The 18,928-nt window shown below is 44.3% G+C and overlaps 2 protein-coding genes and 1 non-coding gene across 5 annotated transcripts; 1 reads left to right on the top strand and 2 right to left on the bottom strand.

The window, feature by feature from the left end:
- Positions 1 to 1,537: 1,537 nt before the first annotated feature.
- LOC141042205 (uncharacterized) lies at positions 1,538 to 12,064 on the bottom strand. Of its 3 annotated transcripts, none has more exons than XM_073509739.1 (3): positions 10,601 to 12,064; positions 10,356 to 10,510; positions 1,538 to 8,784 (listed from the first exon to the last, which is right to left on the bottom strand). In XM_073509739.1, exon 3 carries the CDS (start codon positions 2,695 to 2,697, stop codon positions 2,065 to 2,067), a length of 633 nt encoding a protein of 210 aa, XP_073365840.1. In that variant the 5' UTR covers positions 2,698 to 8,784; positions 10,356 to 10,510; positions 10,601 to 12,064; the 3' UTR covers positions 1,538 to 2,064. The 3 variants fall into 3 exon arrangements, 2 of the variants coding, with proteins under 2 accessions (XP_073365840.1, XP_073365839.1); XR_012204008.1 differs by having other exon boundaries at positions 7,195 to 7,467; positions 10,601 to 11,463; XM_073509738.1 differs by having other exon boundaries at positions 1,538 to 10,510; positions 10,601 to 12,063.
- Positions 12,065 to 12,449: 385 nt separating this feature from the next.
- Positions 12,450 to 17,958, top strand: LOC120973992 (uncharacterized). The gene is made up of 2 exons (XM_045233295.2): positions 12,450 to 15,805; positions 17,008 to 17,958. Exon 1 carries the CDS (start codon positions 14,430 to 14,432, stop codon positions 15,684 to 15,686), a length of 1,257 nt encoding a protein of 418 aa, XP_045089230.1. The 5' UTR covers positions 12,450 to 14,429; the 3' UTR covers positions 15,687 to 15,805; positions 17,008 to 17,958.
- Positions 14,616 to 14,723, bottom strand: LOC120972943 (small nucleolar RNA R71). Its single transcript, XR_005767076.1, has one exon. It is a non-coding gene; the product is annotated as a small nucleolar RNA R71 (small nucleolar RNA).
- Positions 17,959 to 18,928: the final 970 nt, after the last annotated feature.

Raw genomic sequence — 18,928 nt, 5'->3', positions numbered from 1 at the left:
ATGAGATGTTCCAGGAGTTGAAGTTAATATTTCAAGCAAATACCCGAGTTGAGAGATATGAAGTCTCCAACAAGTTCTATAGCTAAAAGATGGAGGAGAATCGCTCAACTAGTGAGCATGTGCTCAGATTGTCTGGGTACTACAATCGCTTGAATCAAGTGGGAGTTAATCTTCCAGATAAAATAGTGATTGATAGAATTCTCTAGTCACCATCACCAAGTTAGTAGAACTTCGTGATGAACTATAGTATGCAAGGGATGACGAAAGTAATTCCCGAGCTCTTCGTGATGCTGAAATCGACGAAGGTAGAAATCAAGAAAAACATCAAGTGTTGATGGTTGACGAGACCACTAGTTTCAAGAAAATGGCAAAGGGAAGAAGGGGAACTTCAAGAAGAACGGCAAGCAAGTTGCTGCTCAAGTGAAGAAGCCTAAGTCTTGTCCTAAGCCTGAGACTAAGTGCTTCTACTGCAAAGGGACTGGTCACTGGAAGCGGAACTACCCCAACTATTTGGTGGATAAGAAGGATGGCAAAGTGAACAAAGGTATATTTGATATACAGATTATTGATGTGTACTTTACTAGTGTTTATAGCAACCCCTCGGTAATTGATACTGGTTCAGTTGCTAAGAGTAGTAACTCGAAACGGGAGTTGCAGAATAAACAGAGACTAGTAAACAAAGGTATATTTGATATACAGATTATTGATGTGTACTTTACTAGTGTTTATAGCAACCCCTCGGTAATTGATACTGGTTCAGTTGCTAAAGAGTAGTAACTCAAAAACGGGAGTTGCAGAATAAACAGAGACTAGTAAAAGGCGAGGTGACGATGTGTGTTGGAAGTAGTTCCAAGATTGATATGATCATCATCGCACACTCCCTATACTTTCGGGATTAGTGTTGAAACTAAATAAGTGTTATTTGGTGTTTGCGTTGAGCATGAATATGATTTGATCATGTTTATTGCAATACGGTTATTCATTTAAGTTAGAGAACAATTGTTGTTCTGTTTACATGAATAAAACCTTCTATGGTCATACACACCAACGAAAATGGTTTGTTGGATCTCGATCGTAGTGATACACATATTCATAATATTGAAGCCAAAGGATGCAAAGTTAATAATGATAGTGCAACTTATTTGTGTCACTGCCGTTTAGGTCATATTGGTGTAAAGCGCATGAAGAAACTCCATACTGATGGGATTTTGGAATCACTTGATTATGAATCACTTGATGCTTGCGAACCGTGCCTCATGGGCAAGATGACTAAAACGCCGTTCTCCGGAACTATGGAGAGAGCAACAGATTTGTTGGAAATCATACATACAGATGTATGTGGTCCGATGAATATTGAGGCTCGTAGCAGGTATCATTATTTTCTGACCTTCACAGATGATTTGAGCAGATATGGGTATATCTACTTAATGAAACAAGAGTCTGAAACATTTGAAAAGTTCATATAATTTCAGAGTGAAGCAGAAAATCATCGTAACAAGAAAATAAAGTTTCTACGATCTGATCGTGGAGAAGAGTATTTAAGTTACGAGTTTGGCCTTCAGTTAAAACAATGTGAAATAGTTTCACTACTCACGCCACCTGGAACACCACAGCATAATGGTGTGTCCGAACGTCATAACCGTACTTTATTGGATATAGTGCAATCTATGATGTTTCTTACCGATTTACCACTATAGTTTTGGGGTTATGCATTAGAGACAGCTACATTCACGTTAAATAGAGTAAACAGGCGGTCCAGGGGGCACTCGAGGTGGGCACAACCCACCAGGGCGCGCCTGGGCCTCCAGGCGCACCCTGGTGGGTTGTGCTCCCCTCGGAGCAGCCCCCAGGTGCTTCTTCGGCCCATTGGTTGTCTTCTGGTAAAAAAAATCCACAAAAAGTTTCGCTGCGTTTGGACTCCGTTTGGTATTGATTTCCTGCGATGTAAAAAACATGCAAAAAACAGCAACTGGCACTTGGCACTATGTCAATAGGTTAGTACCAAAAAATAATATAAAATGATTATAAAACATCCAAGAATGATAATATAACAGCATGGAACAATCAAAAATTATAGATACGTTGGAGATGTATCAGCGACATGCCGCCATTGGTGGACTCCGCGTCCCCCCTGCTGAAGTCAACCGCGTCCTCGTCCTCATCCTCGGCACCGCCCTTAAGGTTGTAGTACTCGTAGTAGTGGCTGCGCCAGAGCTCGCGTTGGTACTCCACCGCCAATTCCTCGATGAACGGACTCTTCTCTACCTCGACCTCGGCCACGCGCAGCTCCTCCTCCCGGCGCTCCTCAATCTCCTCTGCCTCCTGCATCTTCGGCTCCCGCTCGACGATCTCATGAGGAAGCAGGTGCTCCATGGCCACCGTCACCTTTTCGGACGTGGGTTGCATGCTGGATTCCGAGGTGGCTTGAAATATTTTGGCGTGTGCGTCCTCGATCTTGGCGTGGATGGCCTCGACCCGGGCTAGGGCGACATCGGCGGCACAAATGGCAGCTCGAGTGTTCTCGGTGTTTGCAGTCGTCTCGACTGCTGCTGCTGCCCTCTCGGCGGATGCGGCCGCGCTCAGTGCGGATGCGGCGGCACTCTTGAAGTAGGCGGCGGCGCTCTCGGCGCAGGCGGCGGCGCTCGGGGAGGACACAGCCACCATACGGGCCTTCACGAAGCGTTTCCACGACGTCATCTTTGCAAGAAGGGGTTGCGGGAATGGGGATCGGGATACGTAGATTTGGGGGTTGCCGGCACTGGAGCAGACGAGTCGATGAAACTTAAGGAGGAAGACTTAAATAGACCCATGAATTTTCATCGCAAACGGTTCCTACAAAAATTGTGTGTGATGTTGTTGATATTTTTTTATTAGCTGTGAAAGACAAATTTGGAGTAAAGTGGCAACGGATGGTGTATTAAATGTACGAGAAAATTTGTAGTACTAATACAACTGTCATGTCAAATTTTGGAAAATTTCAGGGGTCATTTGACCTTTTAAGACATTTAAGTGATTTTCTGGCCATTTAATGACCGTAATTCAAATTTGAACTACATGTACATGCAACAGCTAGCCATAACGGTTTGAAAAGTCATATTTTATGTACTTGTGTGCGAGTTAATTCCATGTGCAATAAATTGGAATAGATTTTCAAACATATTGGTCTCATGGCTATGACACAATTAAGCATGGAGTGCCATGGCATTTAAATTCCAAAAAATTAAAAAAAGATCAGAAACACATGAAACCTTGCTTGATGCAATGTCATGCCACCAAGATGTAGTGATAAATTTTTTGGCATGTTTGATGATAGTTTGGACACACACCCCTCACAAACCGAAGCAACTCACTAGAAGGCTCGTGGTTCCGAGAGGGAACAATGCATGTTTGATGACGAACGGGCGATAGCTTCCTCTTATGGGCTTCAAATTTTTTTCTATAATTAATGTGCACTAATACAACCGTCGTTTCAAAATTTGGAAAATTTCAGGGGTCATTTGACCTTTTTAAGACATTTAAGTGATTTTCTAGCCATTAATGACCGTAACCCAAATTTGAACTACATCTACATCTACATCTACATGCAACAGTTAACCATAATGGTTTGAAAAATCATATTTGTGTAGTTGTGTGCGAGTTAATACCGTGTGCAATAAATTGGAAGGAATTTTCAAACATATTGGTCTCATGCCCTCGACACATGCATGGAGTGCCATGGCATTTAAATTCCAAAAAATTAAAAAAAGATCAGAAACACATGAAACCTTGCTTGATGTAATGTCATGACACCAAGATGATGTGGTAAAAAAATTGGCATGTTTGATGAAAGTTTGACACACACCCCTCACAAATCGGAGCAACTCACTAGAAGGCTCGTGGTTCTGAGAGAGAACAATGCATGTTTGATGACGAACGGAAGATAGCTTCCTCTTATGGCCTTCAATTTTTTTCTACATTTAACGTGCACTAATACAACTGTCATGTGAAAATTTGGAAAATTCTAAGGGTCACTTGAACTTTTGAAAACATTTAAGTGATTTTCTAGCCATTTAATGACCGTAATTCAAATTTGAACTACATCTACATGCAACAGCTAATCATAACGGTTTGAAAAATCATATTTGTGTACTTGTGTTCGAGTTAATTCCATGTGTAGTAAATTAGAAGGAACTTTTAAACATATTGGTGTCACGGCATGCACACATGCATGAAGTGCCATGGCATTTAAATTCCAACAAAATAAAAAATGATCAGAAAAACATGAAAGCTTGCTTGATGTAATGTCATGCCACCAAGATGACGTGGTAAAAAAGTTGGCTTGTTTGACGAAAGTTTGGATACACACTCCTCACAAACCGTATCAACTCAAACAATGTATGTTTGATGACGAACATGAGATAACTTCCTCTTATGGCCTTCAATTTTTTTCGACATTTAACGTGCACTAATATAATTGTCATGTAAAAAATTGGAAAATTCTAGGGGTCATTTGACCTTTTAAAGACATTTAAGTGATTTTCTACCCATTTAATTACCGTAATTCAAATTTGAACTACATCTACATGCAACGGCTAACCATAACGGTTTGAAAAATCATACTTTTGTGTACTTGTGTGCGAGTTAATTCCATGTGCAGTAAATTGGAAGGAATTGTCAAACATATTGGTGCCACAGTCTGGACACACATGCATGGAGCGCCATGCCATTCAAATTCCATAAAATAAAAAAATGATCAGAAACGCATGAAACCTTGCTTGACATAATGTCATGCCACCAAGATGATGTGGTAAAATAATTGGCCTTTTAACGAAATTTTGGACACACACCCCTCGCAAACCGGAGCAACTCACTAGAAGGCTCGTGGTTTCGAGAGGGAACAATGCATGTTTGATGACGAACGGGCGATAAATTCCTCTTATGGGCTTCAAAAAATTCTATAGTTAACGTGCCCTAAAACAACTGTCATGTCAAAATTTGGAAAACTTCAGGGGTCATTTGACCTTTTTACGACATTTAAGTGATTTTCTAGCCATTTAATGACCTAATCCAAATTTAAACTACATCTACATGCAACGGCTAACCATAACGGTTTGAAAAAAAATAATATTTGTGTACTTGTGTGCGATTTAATTCCATGTGTAGTAAATTGGAACGAATTTTCAAACATATTGGTGTCACGGCTTGGACACATGCATGGAGTGCCATGGCATTTAAATTCCAAAAAATTAAAAAATCATTAGACGATGTAAATATCTGGTGTTCAAAAAAGAAAATGTAAAGATCTGGCAAGACAACCCGGCCCCACACAATTGGCACTCTACGTGGGTTATTAATCAGACACGATTTTGTATTGGAAGCCGTCAGCTATTAAGTTCACACATGAATTTTGCTGTGGGAATCGTGTGTAATTCAAACTACAGGACTTGTAAATTCCGGCGATCGGCGTGGGTACTGTTCTCGTCGATCTAGATTCCGGCCGCCAATAAATACTACCTTGCTCACGTCGTCCCGCCTACATTCTCCATCTACATCCTTCCGCCGGACGCCCTCTTTGTCTGTCTGTCTGTCTCTCTCTCTCAAATCTCGGCCATGGCACCACCGATCTGCCCACGCGTCGACAAGGAGGACCCCTACACGCCGCCGGTCGAGGTTACGCTGGAGCCCCGAACTTTGGAGTGGTTTTGGGGCGAGTACAATCATTGTCTGTGGAAGTCGCTGCCGCCGGCTGAGAAAGCCAGGCAAGTGGCGTTCAAGAAGTAGATGGCGAAGGAGGAAGCCAGGTACCAGGCGGCCTGTGAAGCCCGTGATGCCGCCTCAAAAAAGGAGGCGGTGGAGCTTTGGGGGCGGGCGCGTCATCGTGCGTAGGAGGTGTACGAAGACGGGTACTTTGCGAGGAAGGTCAAAGGTGGGCCGATAAGCTGCAGCATGCCACCGACGAGGAGCTCCGGTGGGCGCCCAACGAAATGGCAAGATCGTTGGCGCTCGTCCGCCAGCAAGAGACAGATCGGTACATCAACCGCTGCAAGGCGGAGGAGCGTGAAGTACTGCCTTCGCGCTGGGAAGACGCCATGCACCAGGGAGCTGCTGGCGAGGGGCTGCCAGAATACTGCCCCTAGGAGGGATTATTAGTTTTAGTATTGTTCGTTTTCAATTTTATGCATTGTACCTAGTAGTTAAGTATATATGTGATGATATTATATATATTATGTGATGAACTAATGAACAATTAATATATATTATGAATTCCATTTTCTATCTGTTTTTGTATACTAATTTGTATCGACCTGTTACCATCCACATATATAGAATGGAAAGCATATGTACACACACTGAAACAGAACATATATAAGAATGGAAAAAAGAGTAACAGAGCAATAAACAGAGTAATATTATGATTGCTGTGAATACATAGCGATCCACGTCGAAACGACTCAACAAAATAAAACGCGTCCATGAGACCATGACCAGCAGCCCTTGCCTACGGTAGCTCTTGGCTCTGCATGAACTCGTGCAGGCGTTCGTCCAAGTGGTCGACGCACTCGCGGTACATCTGTAGCGCGATCTCGAGCTCCAAGTTGGCTATTTCATCGGAGATCACCAGCTCGAGGATGCGACGACCATGTTCCTCTACTGCACCCAGGTGGACACCTGGGCCAAGGAGGCGGTCGAGCCTAGCGACCAGTGCATTGGCATCGAGAGGGCCGCGGACAAGGCGAACGACGCGACCCATGCGAACGGCGCGGCGGGCGTCCGGTGCAAGTACGGCGCGGCCGGCCTCTGGTGCAAGTACGGCGCAGAGGGCCTCTACCCACTCCTGTTGAGGAATGGGGGTACTGACGGGACGTGTACCCAGCTGGGACGCTCTGTCGACAGCAGGCAAGTGCCGATGGACCCGCTCTTGTTGTGCGGTGCGCCGCGCCTCTCTCTTTGTGGCGCTCCAACGGTCTCGCCGTGCGACGAGCCGCAGCCTATCGGCGCGGACGCGCCTAGCTTGCTCTGCGGCGCGCCATCGATCATGTTGTGCGGCGAGATGCAGCCTCTCGGCGCTGACATGCCTATCTTGATCCGCTGCGCTGAAGCGCCATGTGTGTAACGCCCACGATGCGGCTATATCTCCCACGTGTTGAGGCACGACTTAGAGGCATAACCTCATTGTGGTTTTGTCGCAAGAAGGGTCATCTTCACACAATCCCATGTAATGAACAAGAATGGGATAAAGAGTTGGCTTACAATCGCCACTTCACACAATACATAAATAAAACATACATCATTCAGAGTACACACATAGACCGACTACGGTCAAAACCAAAAGAAAAGAAGATAACCCAACTACTAGATCCCCGATCGTCCCAACTGGGCACCACTACTGATCAAAATGAAAAGAAACAACACAACGAACAAGATCTTCATCGAGCTCCCACTTGAGCTCGGTTGCGTCACCTGCACTGGTATCATCGGCACCTGCAACTATTTTGGAAGTATCTGTGAGTCACGAGAACTCAGCAATCTCACACTCGCGAGATCAAGACTATTTAAGCTTAAAGGAAAGGAGAAGGTGGTGAGGTTGCAGCAGCGACTAAGCATATATGGTGGCTAACATACGCAAATAAGAGCGAGAAGAGGAGCAACGGAAAGGTCGTCGACTAGTAATGATCAAGAAGTGATCCTGAACTCCTACTTACGTCAAACATAACCCAGAAACCGTGTCCACTTCCCGGACTCTGCCGAGAAGAGACCATCACGGCTACACACGCGGTTGATGCGTTTTAATTAAGGTCAAGTGTCAAGTTCTCTACAACCGGATATTAACAAATTCCCATCTGCCACATAACCGCGGGCACGGCTTTCGAAAGATAATACCCTGCAGGGGTGTCCCAACTTAGCCCATTATAAGCTCTCACGATCAACGAAGGATAAACCTTCTCCCGGGAAGACCCGATCAGTCTCGGAATCCCGGTTTACAAGACATTTCGACAATGGTAAAACAAGACCAGCAAAGCCGCCCGATGTGCCGACAAATCCCGATAGGAGCTGCACATATCTCGTTCCCAGGGCAACACCGGATGAGACATCCTATGAGTAAAACCAGACCTCGAGTTTCCACGAGGGGGCCCCGCAGTCTACTCAGTTCGGACCAACACTCGAAGGAGCACTGGCCCGGGGGGGTCTAAAATAAAGATGACCCTTGAGTCTGCAGAACCCAAGGGAAAAATGGGATAGGTGGTAGCAAATGGTAAAACCAAGGTTGGGCCTTGCTGGAGGAGTTTTATTCAAAGCGAACTGTCAAGGGGGTCCCATAAATCACCCAACCACGTAAGGAACGCAAAATCAAGGAACATAACACTGGTATGACGGAAACTAGGGCGGCAAGAGTGGAACAAAACACCAGGCATAAGGCCGAGCCTTCCACCCTTTACCAAGTATATAGATGCATTAATTAAATAAGAGATATTGTGATATCCCAACATAAACATAATCCAACATGGAGCAATCTTCATCTTCTCCTGCAACTAGCAACGCTATAAGAGGGGCTGAGCAAAAGCGGTAACATAGCCAAACAACGGTTTGCTAGGAAAGGTGGGTTAGAGGCTTGACATGGCAATATGGGAGGCATGATATGGCAAGTGGTAGGTAGCGCGACATAACAATAGAACGGACAACTAACAAGCAAAGATAGAAGTGATTTCGAGGGCCTGAGATCCCGCAAGGAAGAAGAACGCGTCCATGAAGAAGACAAACGGATGTAGTCGAACGAATCCTCACAACTCCGGAACGAAACCGAAGCTAACGAGAGAAGCAACCCGGAAAGAAACAAACAACATAGTAAACAACCATCACATAAACATGGCATGATGCACAACCAAGTATGATGCATGTCCGGTTTAATGAGGCATGGCATGGCAAAGTGCATAAACAATACTACAAATTAAATGGAGCTCAATATGCAACGAGTTGCATATTGATGAAACACCACATTCAAGTTATTTAGTTCGCTCTTGTTTATGTACCCAACAATATTAAATGTTGATTAACATGGCAAGAGGTGAGGCATAAGTAAACTAACTATTTAGGCAAGTTTAAATGAGGCCGGAACAACAAACAACAATTCCGGAAAATCCTCATATGCATATTTCGAATTTGCTACTGTTCTGCCCTAAACACAATTTTAATGTTGTTAAACAGCAAAATAAAGTGCACCATGTTAAACTAGGCATTTTCCTACCCCATTTACATATAAAGTTTAATAAAATCCGAGCTACGGTTCTTTAGTTATGAAATAAATTATTTTAACATATTATTCGAGCAAAATTAATCATACAACATTTTAAACAATTTTAACATGGGTGAAAGTGGAATATAATTAAACTAGATGAAATTCTAGACATTTTTCATATATAAATTATTTTAATCCGATGCACGGCTGTGAAGTTATTATATGCATGATGTATGAGGGGTTTTCTGCAAAACTGCACTCTCTGGATAATATGAAATTCGCAGCACGCCAAAAAAATAGCAACGGGCCGAATGCAATGCATAATATGCAACTCGTTGCATATTGAGCTCCATTTAATTTGTACCCAACAATATTAAATGTTGATTAACATGGCAAGAGGTGAGGCATAAGTAAACTAACTATTTAGGCAAGTTTAAATGAGGCCGGAACAACAAACAACAATTCCGGAAAATCCTCATATGCATATTTCGAATTTGCTACTGTTCTGCCCTAAACACAATTTTAATGTTGTTAAACAGCAAAATAAAGTGCACCATGTTAAACTAGGCATTTTCCTACCCCATTTACATATAAAGTTTAATAAAATCCAAGCTACGGTTCTTTAGTTATGAAATAAATCATTTTAACATATTATTCGAGCAAAATTAATCATACAACATTTTAAACAATTTTAACATGGGTGAAAGTGGAATATAATTAAACTAGATGAAATTCTAGACATTTTTCATATATAAATTATTTTAATCCGATGCACGGCTGTGAAGTTATTATATGCATGATGTATGAGGGGTTTTCTGCAAAACTGCACTCTCTGGATAATATGAAATTCGCAGCACGCCAAAAAAAATAGCAACGGGCCGAATGCAATGCACTGTGCAAGCCCAGCAGCAGATCTGGCCCGAAGCAGAAGTGGGAGTGCAAAATAACAGGAAAAACTAAGCATAAAAAGGGGCAGCTGGGACTTGAACCCCAGACCCCTCGAATGGATAGAGGCCGCGCTAGCCACTGGGCTAGCTGATATGCTTGCGGTGGAAACATAGTGGCAAACCTAAATAACCTCTACATGCCAGAACGGATCTAGGAAAGGATCGAAGCTTCGTTCATGGAGGTAGTTGCTCACAGCGGGGAAAACAGAGGCCGGCGGCCATGGCGATGCAGGGAGGTTCAGGCGGCGAAACTTGGCGAGGCGGCGGAGGCAGGGCTTGCCGCCGGCGTGGCCGGATGCGGAGGAAGGAGGTCCGGCGGGGGCGCGGGTCCCCAGGGCGTCGGAGCTCCCTGTACGAGCAGACAGAGAGAGAGATGTGAGGGAAAGATAGAAGGTGAAGGGGAAGGAGGAAACAGGGGCACGGGCGCGGCTTGGCTCACCGGAGCTTCGCCATAGGCGTGCGGGCACGGCGGCGCTGCCGGAGGAGATGCAGGCGACGGGGAGGGGCTGGACGAGGAGGAGGGCGCAGCCTCAGACGCTCGCGGGTACAGGGGCGCGCGAAGCAGTTCCTACTGGAGCTCGACGTCGAGGTTGCCGGAGCGGACGGCGCTGGTGTCGGAGACGAGCGGGACGAGGGCCTTGCTGGAGGAGGGCGCCGGCGGCGGAGAAGCTCCAGGGCGGCGGCTTGGCGTTCGATTTGGAGCAGGGAAACAGAGGCGGGGCGAGGGACTTGGCGCAGCGACGGGAATCGAGCGCGGAGGAGCCGGGGATGGCGGACCCAGGCGCGCACGCAAGAGCTTGGCGATGGCGGCTTCCTCCTTGCGGCTCCTGCACGGGCGTACCTGGGAGAGAGAGAGCATGAGAGGGAAAGGCAACAGGAAAAGAAAGGGAAAGGAGGGAGAGGCGCGAGCGTGGCCGTCCTGCTGGTGGCTGCTAGCAGAACTGCTCGCCGGGGACGACGGCAGGGAGCTAGAGGAGAGGCGCAGGACTTGGAGAAGGGGCACGGCATGGAGGAGCTCGGGAGGGTGCTGCTCTCCCTGGATCAGACGCGGGAGGCTGCAGGGGCGCTCGGAGTCGAGGGTGATGGGGAGCTGCGGTAGGAGCTCGGGCAGAGGCAGATGCTCGAGGAGGGATCGAGCGAGAGGAGCTCGGGCCTCGGTTGCGGGATTGGGTGGATCGAGGGAAGGAGGTGGTTGGCCCGATCGGGAAATCGAGGGAGAGAGGGTGGATCTGGAGGGATCCCGAGGTGGGAGATGCTGGCGGCGGCGGGATGGGACTGATGGGGCAAGGCTCCTAATTTCTAGGGTTGGACTAACATATATCTCATGAGATTAGATTAGAGGCTATTTGGACCCTCCGATTTAAATCGGACGATCGAGAAAAATAGGCTAGGAGAGTCCAACAAAGAAAACTGTGATGTTTTATAGATGTTCGGGGATGATCCGGACCCAACGGTAACGGTAGTCCGGTTCGGGTTTCGGGAAAGTTTCGGACACGGGCGAGGGGGCGATGCACTGTGTAAAGAGGGACTCCGGTTAAGCAAGAGGGAAAACGAAGAACAAGGTTGGTCTCGAAACGGTCAACGAAAGCAAGGGGGAAATGCGACAACTACGAGCGGATACAAGTTTTATGAAAACAAATGCGGATGATGCAATGATGAATGCAACAAACAAATAAAAATCACAACTGACTCGCAAAACAAGGAAGGCAACTGGAGCGTCGGTCTCGGGGCGTCACAATGTGCCAAGGGTCTGCTCAACCCTGGTGATGACGCGCATCACGACATCGTCCATCGCGTTGCCGGGGAGCGCCTTGGCCTCGACGGGCCGCCGCGCCTTCTCGTTTTCCTCGTCGACGAGGTTAATGGCAGAGGCGGCGCTTTGATGGGTTAGCATGCTTGGAAAAAGGTGGATGTGCTACAGGCTGCGCTTGTTGCCTTTGTGCGCCGCGCGCTGATATCTACTACGCAACTTTATTTTTGTAGACACATGTTGGGCCTCAAAGCGCAGAGTTTTGTAGGACTGTAGCAATTTTCCCTCAAGTGGATGATCTAAGGTTTATCAATTAGTGGGAGGTGCAGGATGAAGATGGTCTCTCTCAACGGACCCTGTAATCAAATACAAGAAATCTCTTGTGTCCCCAATACACCCAATACAATGGCAATTTGTATAGGTGCACTAGTTCGGCGAAGAGATGGTGATACAAGTGTGATATGAATGGTAGAAATATATTTTTATAATCTGAATAAATAAAAACAACAAGGTAGCAAATAGTAAACATGCACAAAAATATTATTGCAATGCTTGAAAATGAGGCCTAGGGTTCATACTTTCACTAGTGCAATCTCTCAACAATGCTAATATAATTGGATCATATAACTGATAAGCACATTTCTTGTACATAATTTTGGCATACAAATATACCATTTGTTGAGTTCTGACCACCAATTCTTGTTTTAAATATAGAATAATTGAATGAAAATCATATAAAAGGATTGTTGACTAGTCACTTGTTTATTTTGCAGAAAAGTGTGACAAGGCACAAAATCCTTCTACTACAAAAGATCAAGTGATGGAGTCAAGGACCTGAGCGAGAAGAAAAGAAGTTACCAGGGGCAAGCTGAAGAAGTGGGAGGATCTTCTTGTGAAGAAAGAAGAGAAGTAAGAGGGCCAAATCACAAAGTGCGGATGAAAGGAGGGGAACAAACTCCCTTAGGCGCTGGAGGAACCCAATCGGGCCTGGCACATCTCTCTCTCCCTCACCCCTCCTTCTCCAACTCCGGCCGCCGCCATGGCCAGGCCGGCGTGGTGGTCCACCTCCGTCACCCATCCATCCACCAGCAGCCTCCATCCACCACTCCACTAGCGCCACCATCTCCAGCCACTGCCGCCATCAGCACCAAGCGCCTCTCTCCTCCTTGCTGCCCCGATCTTGCTCCTCTTCTCTCTCAACGTCCCCTGCTGCTGCTCCTTCTTCCATGCAACCTGCTGCTGCTCCTTCTTCCTATGCGCCCCTGCTGCTCTTTCTTGCGCCGATCTGCTGCTCCTCTCCACGTCTCTGTTGCCCCCTTTCCCTTCCTGCTGCTGCCCTCTTATCCCCACTTCCTCTGCTTCTTTGCTTCTTTTCTGAACCATAAAACTGCTGCTGCTTCTCTCCTCACGCCCCTGCTCCTTTCCCAACCTTGCTACTGCTCTCTCTCTCTCTCTCTCTCTCTCTCTCTCTCTCTCAAATTTCTGTAACCTTCAGAAGTGTAATAATCAGTACTATGCAATGTTCAGTTTTGATAAGTGTAATATCCTACTGTTTGGTTCAGTTTTGAAGTTTAATATAAATGCTTGATTAGTATGTCCTGACTAGTTGATACCTTATCACTTTGAGAAGTATTTGACCTGTCATACTCTGTTTAGTGAAATAGTAATCTTCATATGTGTGGTGTCCTGTGATATATACATATGTGTGTGTTTGTGATGTGATACATATATTCTGTCCTACAAGCTTGTTTCTTCCCTCTGTTCATGTTTGATAGATATATATGTGTCCTTGTCATGTTATGTTCATGTCCTTTCACTTCTCTTGTCATTGATGTATACTCGTATTAGTATTTTAACTTATCAAGCATTACGAAAATACCAAAAAGATAATGAGTAAAATCTGAATCTCCCTGTGCTCTTTGCATTTTCTTTGTCGACGATCTTTGGGAACGACCTTAGTTAGTTTAGGTTTTATTTTCTGCTTTCATCGCCCTATATCGTGTTACCTAGCTTTAGCCGAGTGTAGTCGTCGTCGCCTAGTCCCTGTGGGGAACACGACACTCGCAGTTCGGGCGAAATATCCCGCTGTACTTTCAATTGATCATTTTGGCGCCGTTGCCGGGGACTAGCGTCGAACGATTGTGTGAAGCTATAGACTAGGCTTAGTATAGTTTTTGTTTAAATTTCGATTCAAATTTATTTCTGTGCTTCTTTTACCTTTTTACTTTTTGTTGCTTCGGCTTATTAGGATACTAACTTTCTGACTAGTGTTTACTGTTTATGAGTGTTTGTAGGAAATCTGAACTAATTGCAGGTTGTTCTATAGTTACACTCGGTTAAGATGGCATTGCTTCGTGATCTTTGGATGCCCAAAAGTCAGTGCTATATCACAGGACCGATTTGGCCAACTATTGAGGCAGAGAACTTCGAGCTGAAACCTAGTCTTATTGCTTTGGTTCAACAACAACAGTTTGGAGGACTGCCTACTGAGGATCCCTATGAGCACTTACACTGAGTCATGGAGTATTCAGATACAGTCAAGTACCATGGAGTTCCTCAAGATGCAATCATGTGCAGGTTGTTCACATTCTCTTTCTGTGATGATGCTCGTGCTTGGTATCGATCCTTGCCATCAAGGTCATACAGTTGGAATGAGATATCACGAGCTTTCTTGGATAGATATTTCCCACTACACAAGCAGTCTGCGATTCGAGATGAGATCTTCAATTTCGTTCAACGTGAATACGAGAGCTTGTATGATGCTTGGGAGAGATACAAGGCTTTATTCAGGAGATGTCCTAACCACGGGCTTGAGAGATGGTTAGAGTTGCAGATATTCTATAGAGGATTGACTTCGGACACTCGAGCTTACGTCGATATGGCAGCGGGTGGAGCTATTACAAACAAGACACTTGATGATGCTTTTCTGCTGATTGAGAGTATAGCCTTCCACCAACTTCAGTGGTACAATGAGAAGCCCATCTCTGATTCAGTTGCTTGTTTGCAACAAATCACTTCATCTCAGCAAGAATCTCTTGCACAAAAGTCGGAACCAGTTTCTCCGTGTAACAAGATTGAGCTTTCATGGATTATCTTTGATGATGATGACACCATCCTAGTTGACACACACACTTCAGATCATATGGATACTAGTGTTGGAGATTTAGTTTTGCATTGTGATGATTCTTCCATGGATGAGCCAGAGCTGCAGTTAGTTGTTTTTTATATTGAGGAGTCACCTTTAGTTGATATTGATCATGTGCTGCTAGAGCCAGATATGGAGAAGTTCACCTTTGATGACATTAGCCACATTGATTCCTCAACACTTGAGCCTGAGATGGAAACCTTCATTGTTGATTATGATGAGGTTGATCTAGATGTCAAGAAGCCAAACTCTAATATTTCACTTGTTGACATGAGTCCGGTGGAAATTTCTACTACCACACCTCACTTGGTATCTTCAATTGAGGTAGTCCTGAAGTTTCTTCCCAAGTATCTCAGGTATGATATCAGCTTTCTCGACAAGATATGCCATATCATGGATACTGCCTATGCACCATGCGATTTATTGATGATATCTATTTATCATATGTTCAATAGATATGCTTATGTGATAGGATACTCTGTTGATGACTTAGAGGGCATTGTCCCTATCATTTGTATTGGCTTGGTTGTTGAGTGTTCTTTCAGGTTTACGCTTGTGCACCATTCATTGCGGGCTGACCAAGTTCGAGATGACATCCTATGGGATCCTGGTGGATTCACGACATGGTGATGAGGAGAAGCAATGTGCACACATGAGGAAGAGCGAAGCTGGAGCATGTATGAGGAAGCAAAAGGAGAGGAGCTGCAGTTGGTGAGGTGATCGAGCGAGTGCTACATCATCAAAGCCTGGTGAGCTGTTTCATGACCCATTTTGAAATCATCATCCATTGATGCTTGCTGAATTAAATTTCTATTTGGGTTGCTTGTGCCATTTCTTAAATGTTGTCCCACTAAATTTCACCTTTGACATATGGTGCTTGATGAGAATATGCGAACTGATTGTTGAATGCCTTGTAAACTAGTGATCTACACCATGCGTGCTTTGCTGAAATTAGTGAGAACTATTAGTTTTGAGTGCTCAAATCCCTAGTGCACTAGTAAACTATGTCATTTTCTGCATTTACTATGATACACCTAGATCACCATGTTTAGATGCTGAATTTGTGCCAAGTGTGTTCCCATTTAGAGCAATCACCTAACCACTATGGATTAGCATGCTATGTTCCCTGGATCGGTAGCATGTGAACCAGACATGGAGAAGTGAGGATTCCTGTTTTTTTGTGCTTATGTGTTGTTCATTAAAAAAAAATCTTATAATGAATAATTATCTGATCTTACCTAACAGTAGCATGTCATGTTCCCTGGATCGGTGGCTTGTGAAATCTGGTTGGATCGGATAAGAATTAATTATATTAAAAAGATTGTAATTGTCGAACCAGGTGTATACCATGTTCTCTGGATCGGTGGTATGTTCCTTTGGGGAGACAAACAAAACTAAAACTAATAATTAGTTGAGCCGGGTGTATACCATGTTCTCGGGATCGGTGGTATGTTCCTTTGGTGAGACTAATAATAATAATATCATTGCTTTATTTCTGTAAATAAGTGATTTGATCACAAGCTTTGTTCTTGGGATCATGCTCTCTTTAGGAACCATTTGGCACAATCATCATTTGAACTTGTTGATATTCTTTTATCATTGTAGAATTTTAAAATGATTGAGTCTACCAGTATCCTACTGCTTTATAACACTTTTAACTATTGATTCTCACTAACTAAGTCCAAAGCATGCATAGTTTGGAAATCTACTTCACTTGGCATTCTCTAGTCAGGTCACTATTCACCATCTTGCCCTTGTCATATGCCTTTACTTGAGGACAAGTAAAGATTTAAGTGTGGGGGAACTTGATAAGCACATTTCTTATACATAATTTTGGCATACAAATATACCATTTGTTGAGTTCTGACCACCAATTCTTGTTTTAAATATAGAATAATTGAATGAAAATCATATAAAAGGATTGTTGACTAGTCACTTGTTTATTTTGCAGAAAAGTGTGACAAGGCACAAAATCATTCTACTACAAAAGATCAAGTGATGGAGTCAAGGACCCGAGCGAGAAGAAAATAAGTTACCAGGGGCAAGCTGAAGAAGTGGGAGGATCTTCTTGTGAAGAAAGAAGAGAAGTAAGATGGCCAAATCACAAAGTGAAGATGAGAGGAGGGGAACAAAATCCCTAGGCGCTGGAGGAATCCAATCGGGCCTGGCACATCTCTCTCTCCCTCACCCCTCCTCCAACTCCGGCCGCCGCCATGGCCAGGCCGGCGTGGTGGTGCGCCTCCGTCACCCATCCATCCACCAGCATACCCACCACCAGTAGCCTCCATCCACCACTCCACTAGCGCCACCATCTCCAGCCACTGCCGCCATCAGCACCAAGCGCCTCTCTCCTCCTTGCTGCCCCGATCTTGCTCCTCTTCTCTCTCAACATCCCCTGCTGCTGCTCCTTCTTCCATGCAACCTGCTGCTGCTCCTTCCTATGCGCCCCTGCTGCTCTTTCTTGCGCCGATCTGCTGCTCCTCTCCACGTCTCTGTTGCTCCCTTTCCCTTCCTGCTGCTGCCCTCTTATCCCCACTTCCTCTGCTTCTTTGCTTCTTTTCTGAACCATAAAATTGCTGCTGCTTCTCTCCTCACGCCCGTGCTCCTTTCCCAACCTTGCTGCTGCTCTTTCTCTTTCTCTTTCTCTCTCTCTCAAATTTCTGTAACCTTCAGAAGTGTAATAATCAGTACTGTGTAATGTTTAGTTTTGATAAGTGTAATATCCTACTGTTTGGTTCAGTTTTGAAGTTCAATATAAATGCTTGATTAGTATATCCTGACTAGTTGATACCTTATCACTTTGAGAAGTATTTGACCTGTCATACTCTGTTTAGTGAAATAGTAATCTTCATATGTGTGGTGTCCTGTGATATATACATATGTGTGTGTTTGTGATGTGATACATATATTCTGTCCTACAAGCGGACGCGGCTAATCTGCACCCGAGCTCAAATGAGCTCGGGTGAACAGTAAAATCGAAAAAATTTCAAAAAATTCTAATTTTGTTTTTGAGAGAAACATTGACAAAAGTTCTAAGTGCCTGTAAAAATTCGTCATGAAATCACATTCCTAGAAGGCGTGGCAAAAAAAAAACAAAAACAATACTCTGAAAAAAGCTACTTTCAAACGCATTTTGAAGCACTGAATTTGTTTTTTTTGCCACGCCTTACAGGAATGTGATTTCATGATGAATTTTTGCAGGCACTTAGAACTTTTGTCAATGTTTCTCTCAAAAAAATTTTAGAATTTTTTGAATTTTTTTTGGATTTTACTGTTCATGTGGGAGCATATGAGCTCGGGTGCAGAATGAACTTTTCGCCTACAAGCTTGTTTCTTTCCTCTGTTCATGTTTGATAGATATATATGTGTCCTTGTCATGTTATGTTCATGTCCTTTCACTTCTCTTGTCATTGATGTATACTCGTATTAGTATTTTAACTTCTCAAGCATTACGAAAATACCAAAAAGATAATGAGTAAAATCTGAATCTCCCTGTGCTCTTTGCATTTTCTTTGTCGACGATCTTTGGGAACGACCTTAGTTAGTTTAGGTTTTATTTTATGCTTTCATCGCCCTATATCGTGTTACCTAGCTTTAGCCGAGTGTAGTCGTCGTCGCCTAGTCCATGTGTTGAACACGACACTCGCAGTTCGGGCGAAATATCCCGCTGTACTTTCAATTGATCAATAACCGTCCCTCAACGTGCAACGAAGAATCACTCCAAAGTTCCTATCTAGCGGAGAACATTCGAAGAAATCGTTTGTAGGGTACGAAACCACCTCGAAGTTATTCTTTCTGATCGATCTATCCAAGAGTTCATACTAAAATAACACCAAATAATTTCGGATTCATAATACTCAATCCAACACAAA

This window comes from Aegilops tauschii, chromosome 1, assembly GCF_002575655.3.
Source record: "Aegilops tauschii subsp. strangulata cultivar AL8/78 chromosome 1, Aet v6.0, whole genome shotgun sequence".
Classification (NCBI taxonomy): Eukaryota; Viridiplantae; Streptophyta; class Magnoliopsida; order Poales; family Poaceae; genus Aegilops; species Aegilops tauschii.
Note: the sequence above shows the minus strand (reverse complement) of the source record. Positions and strands in the feature narration are given on the sequence as shown.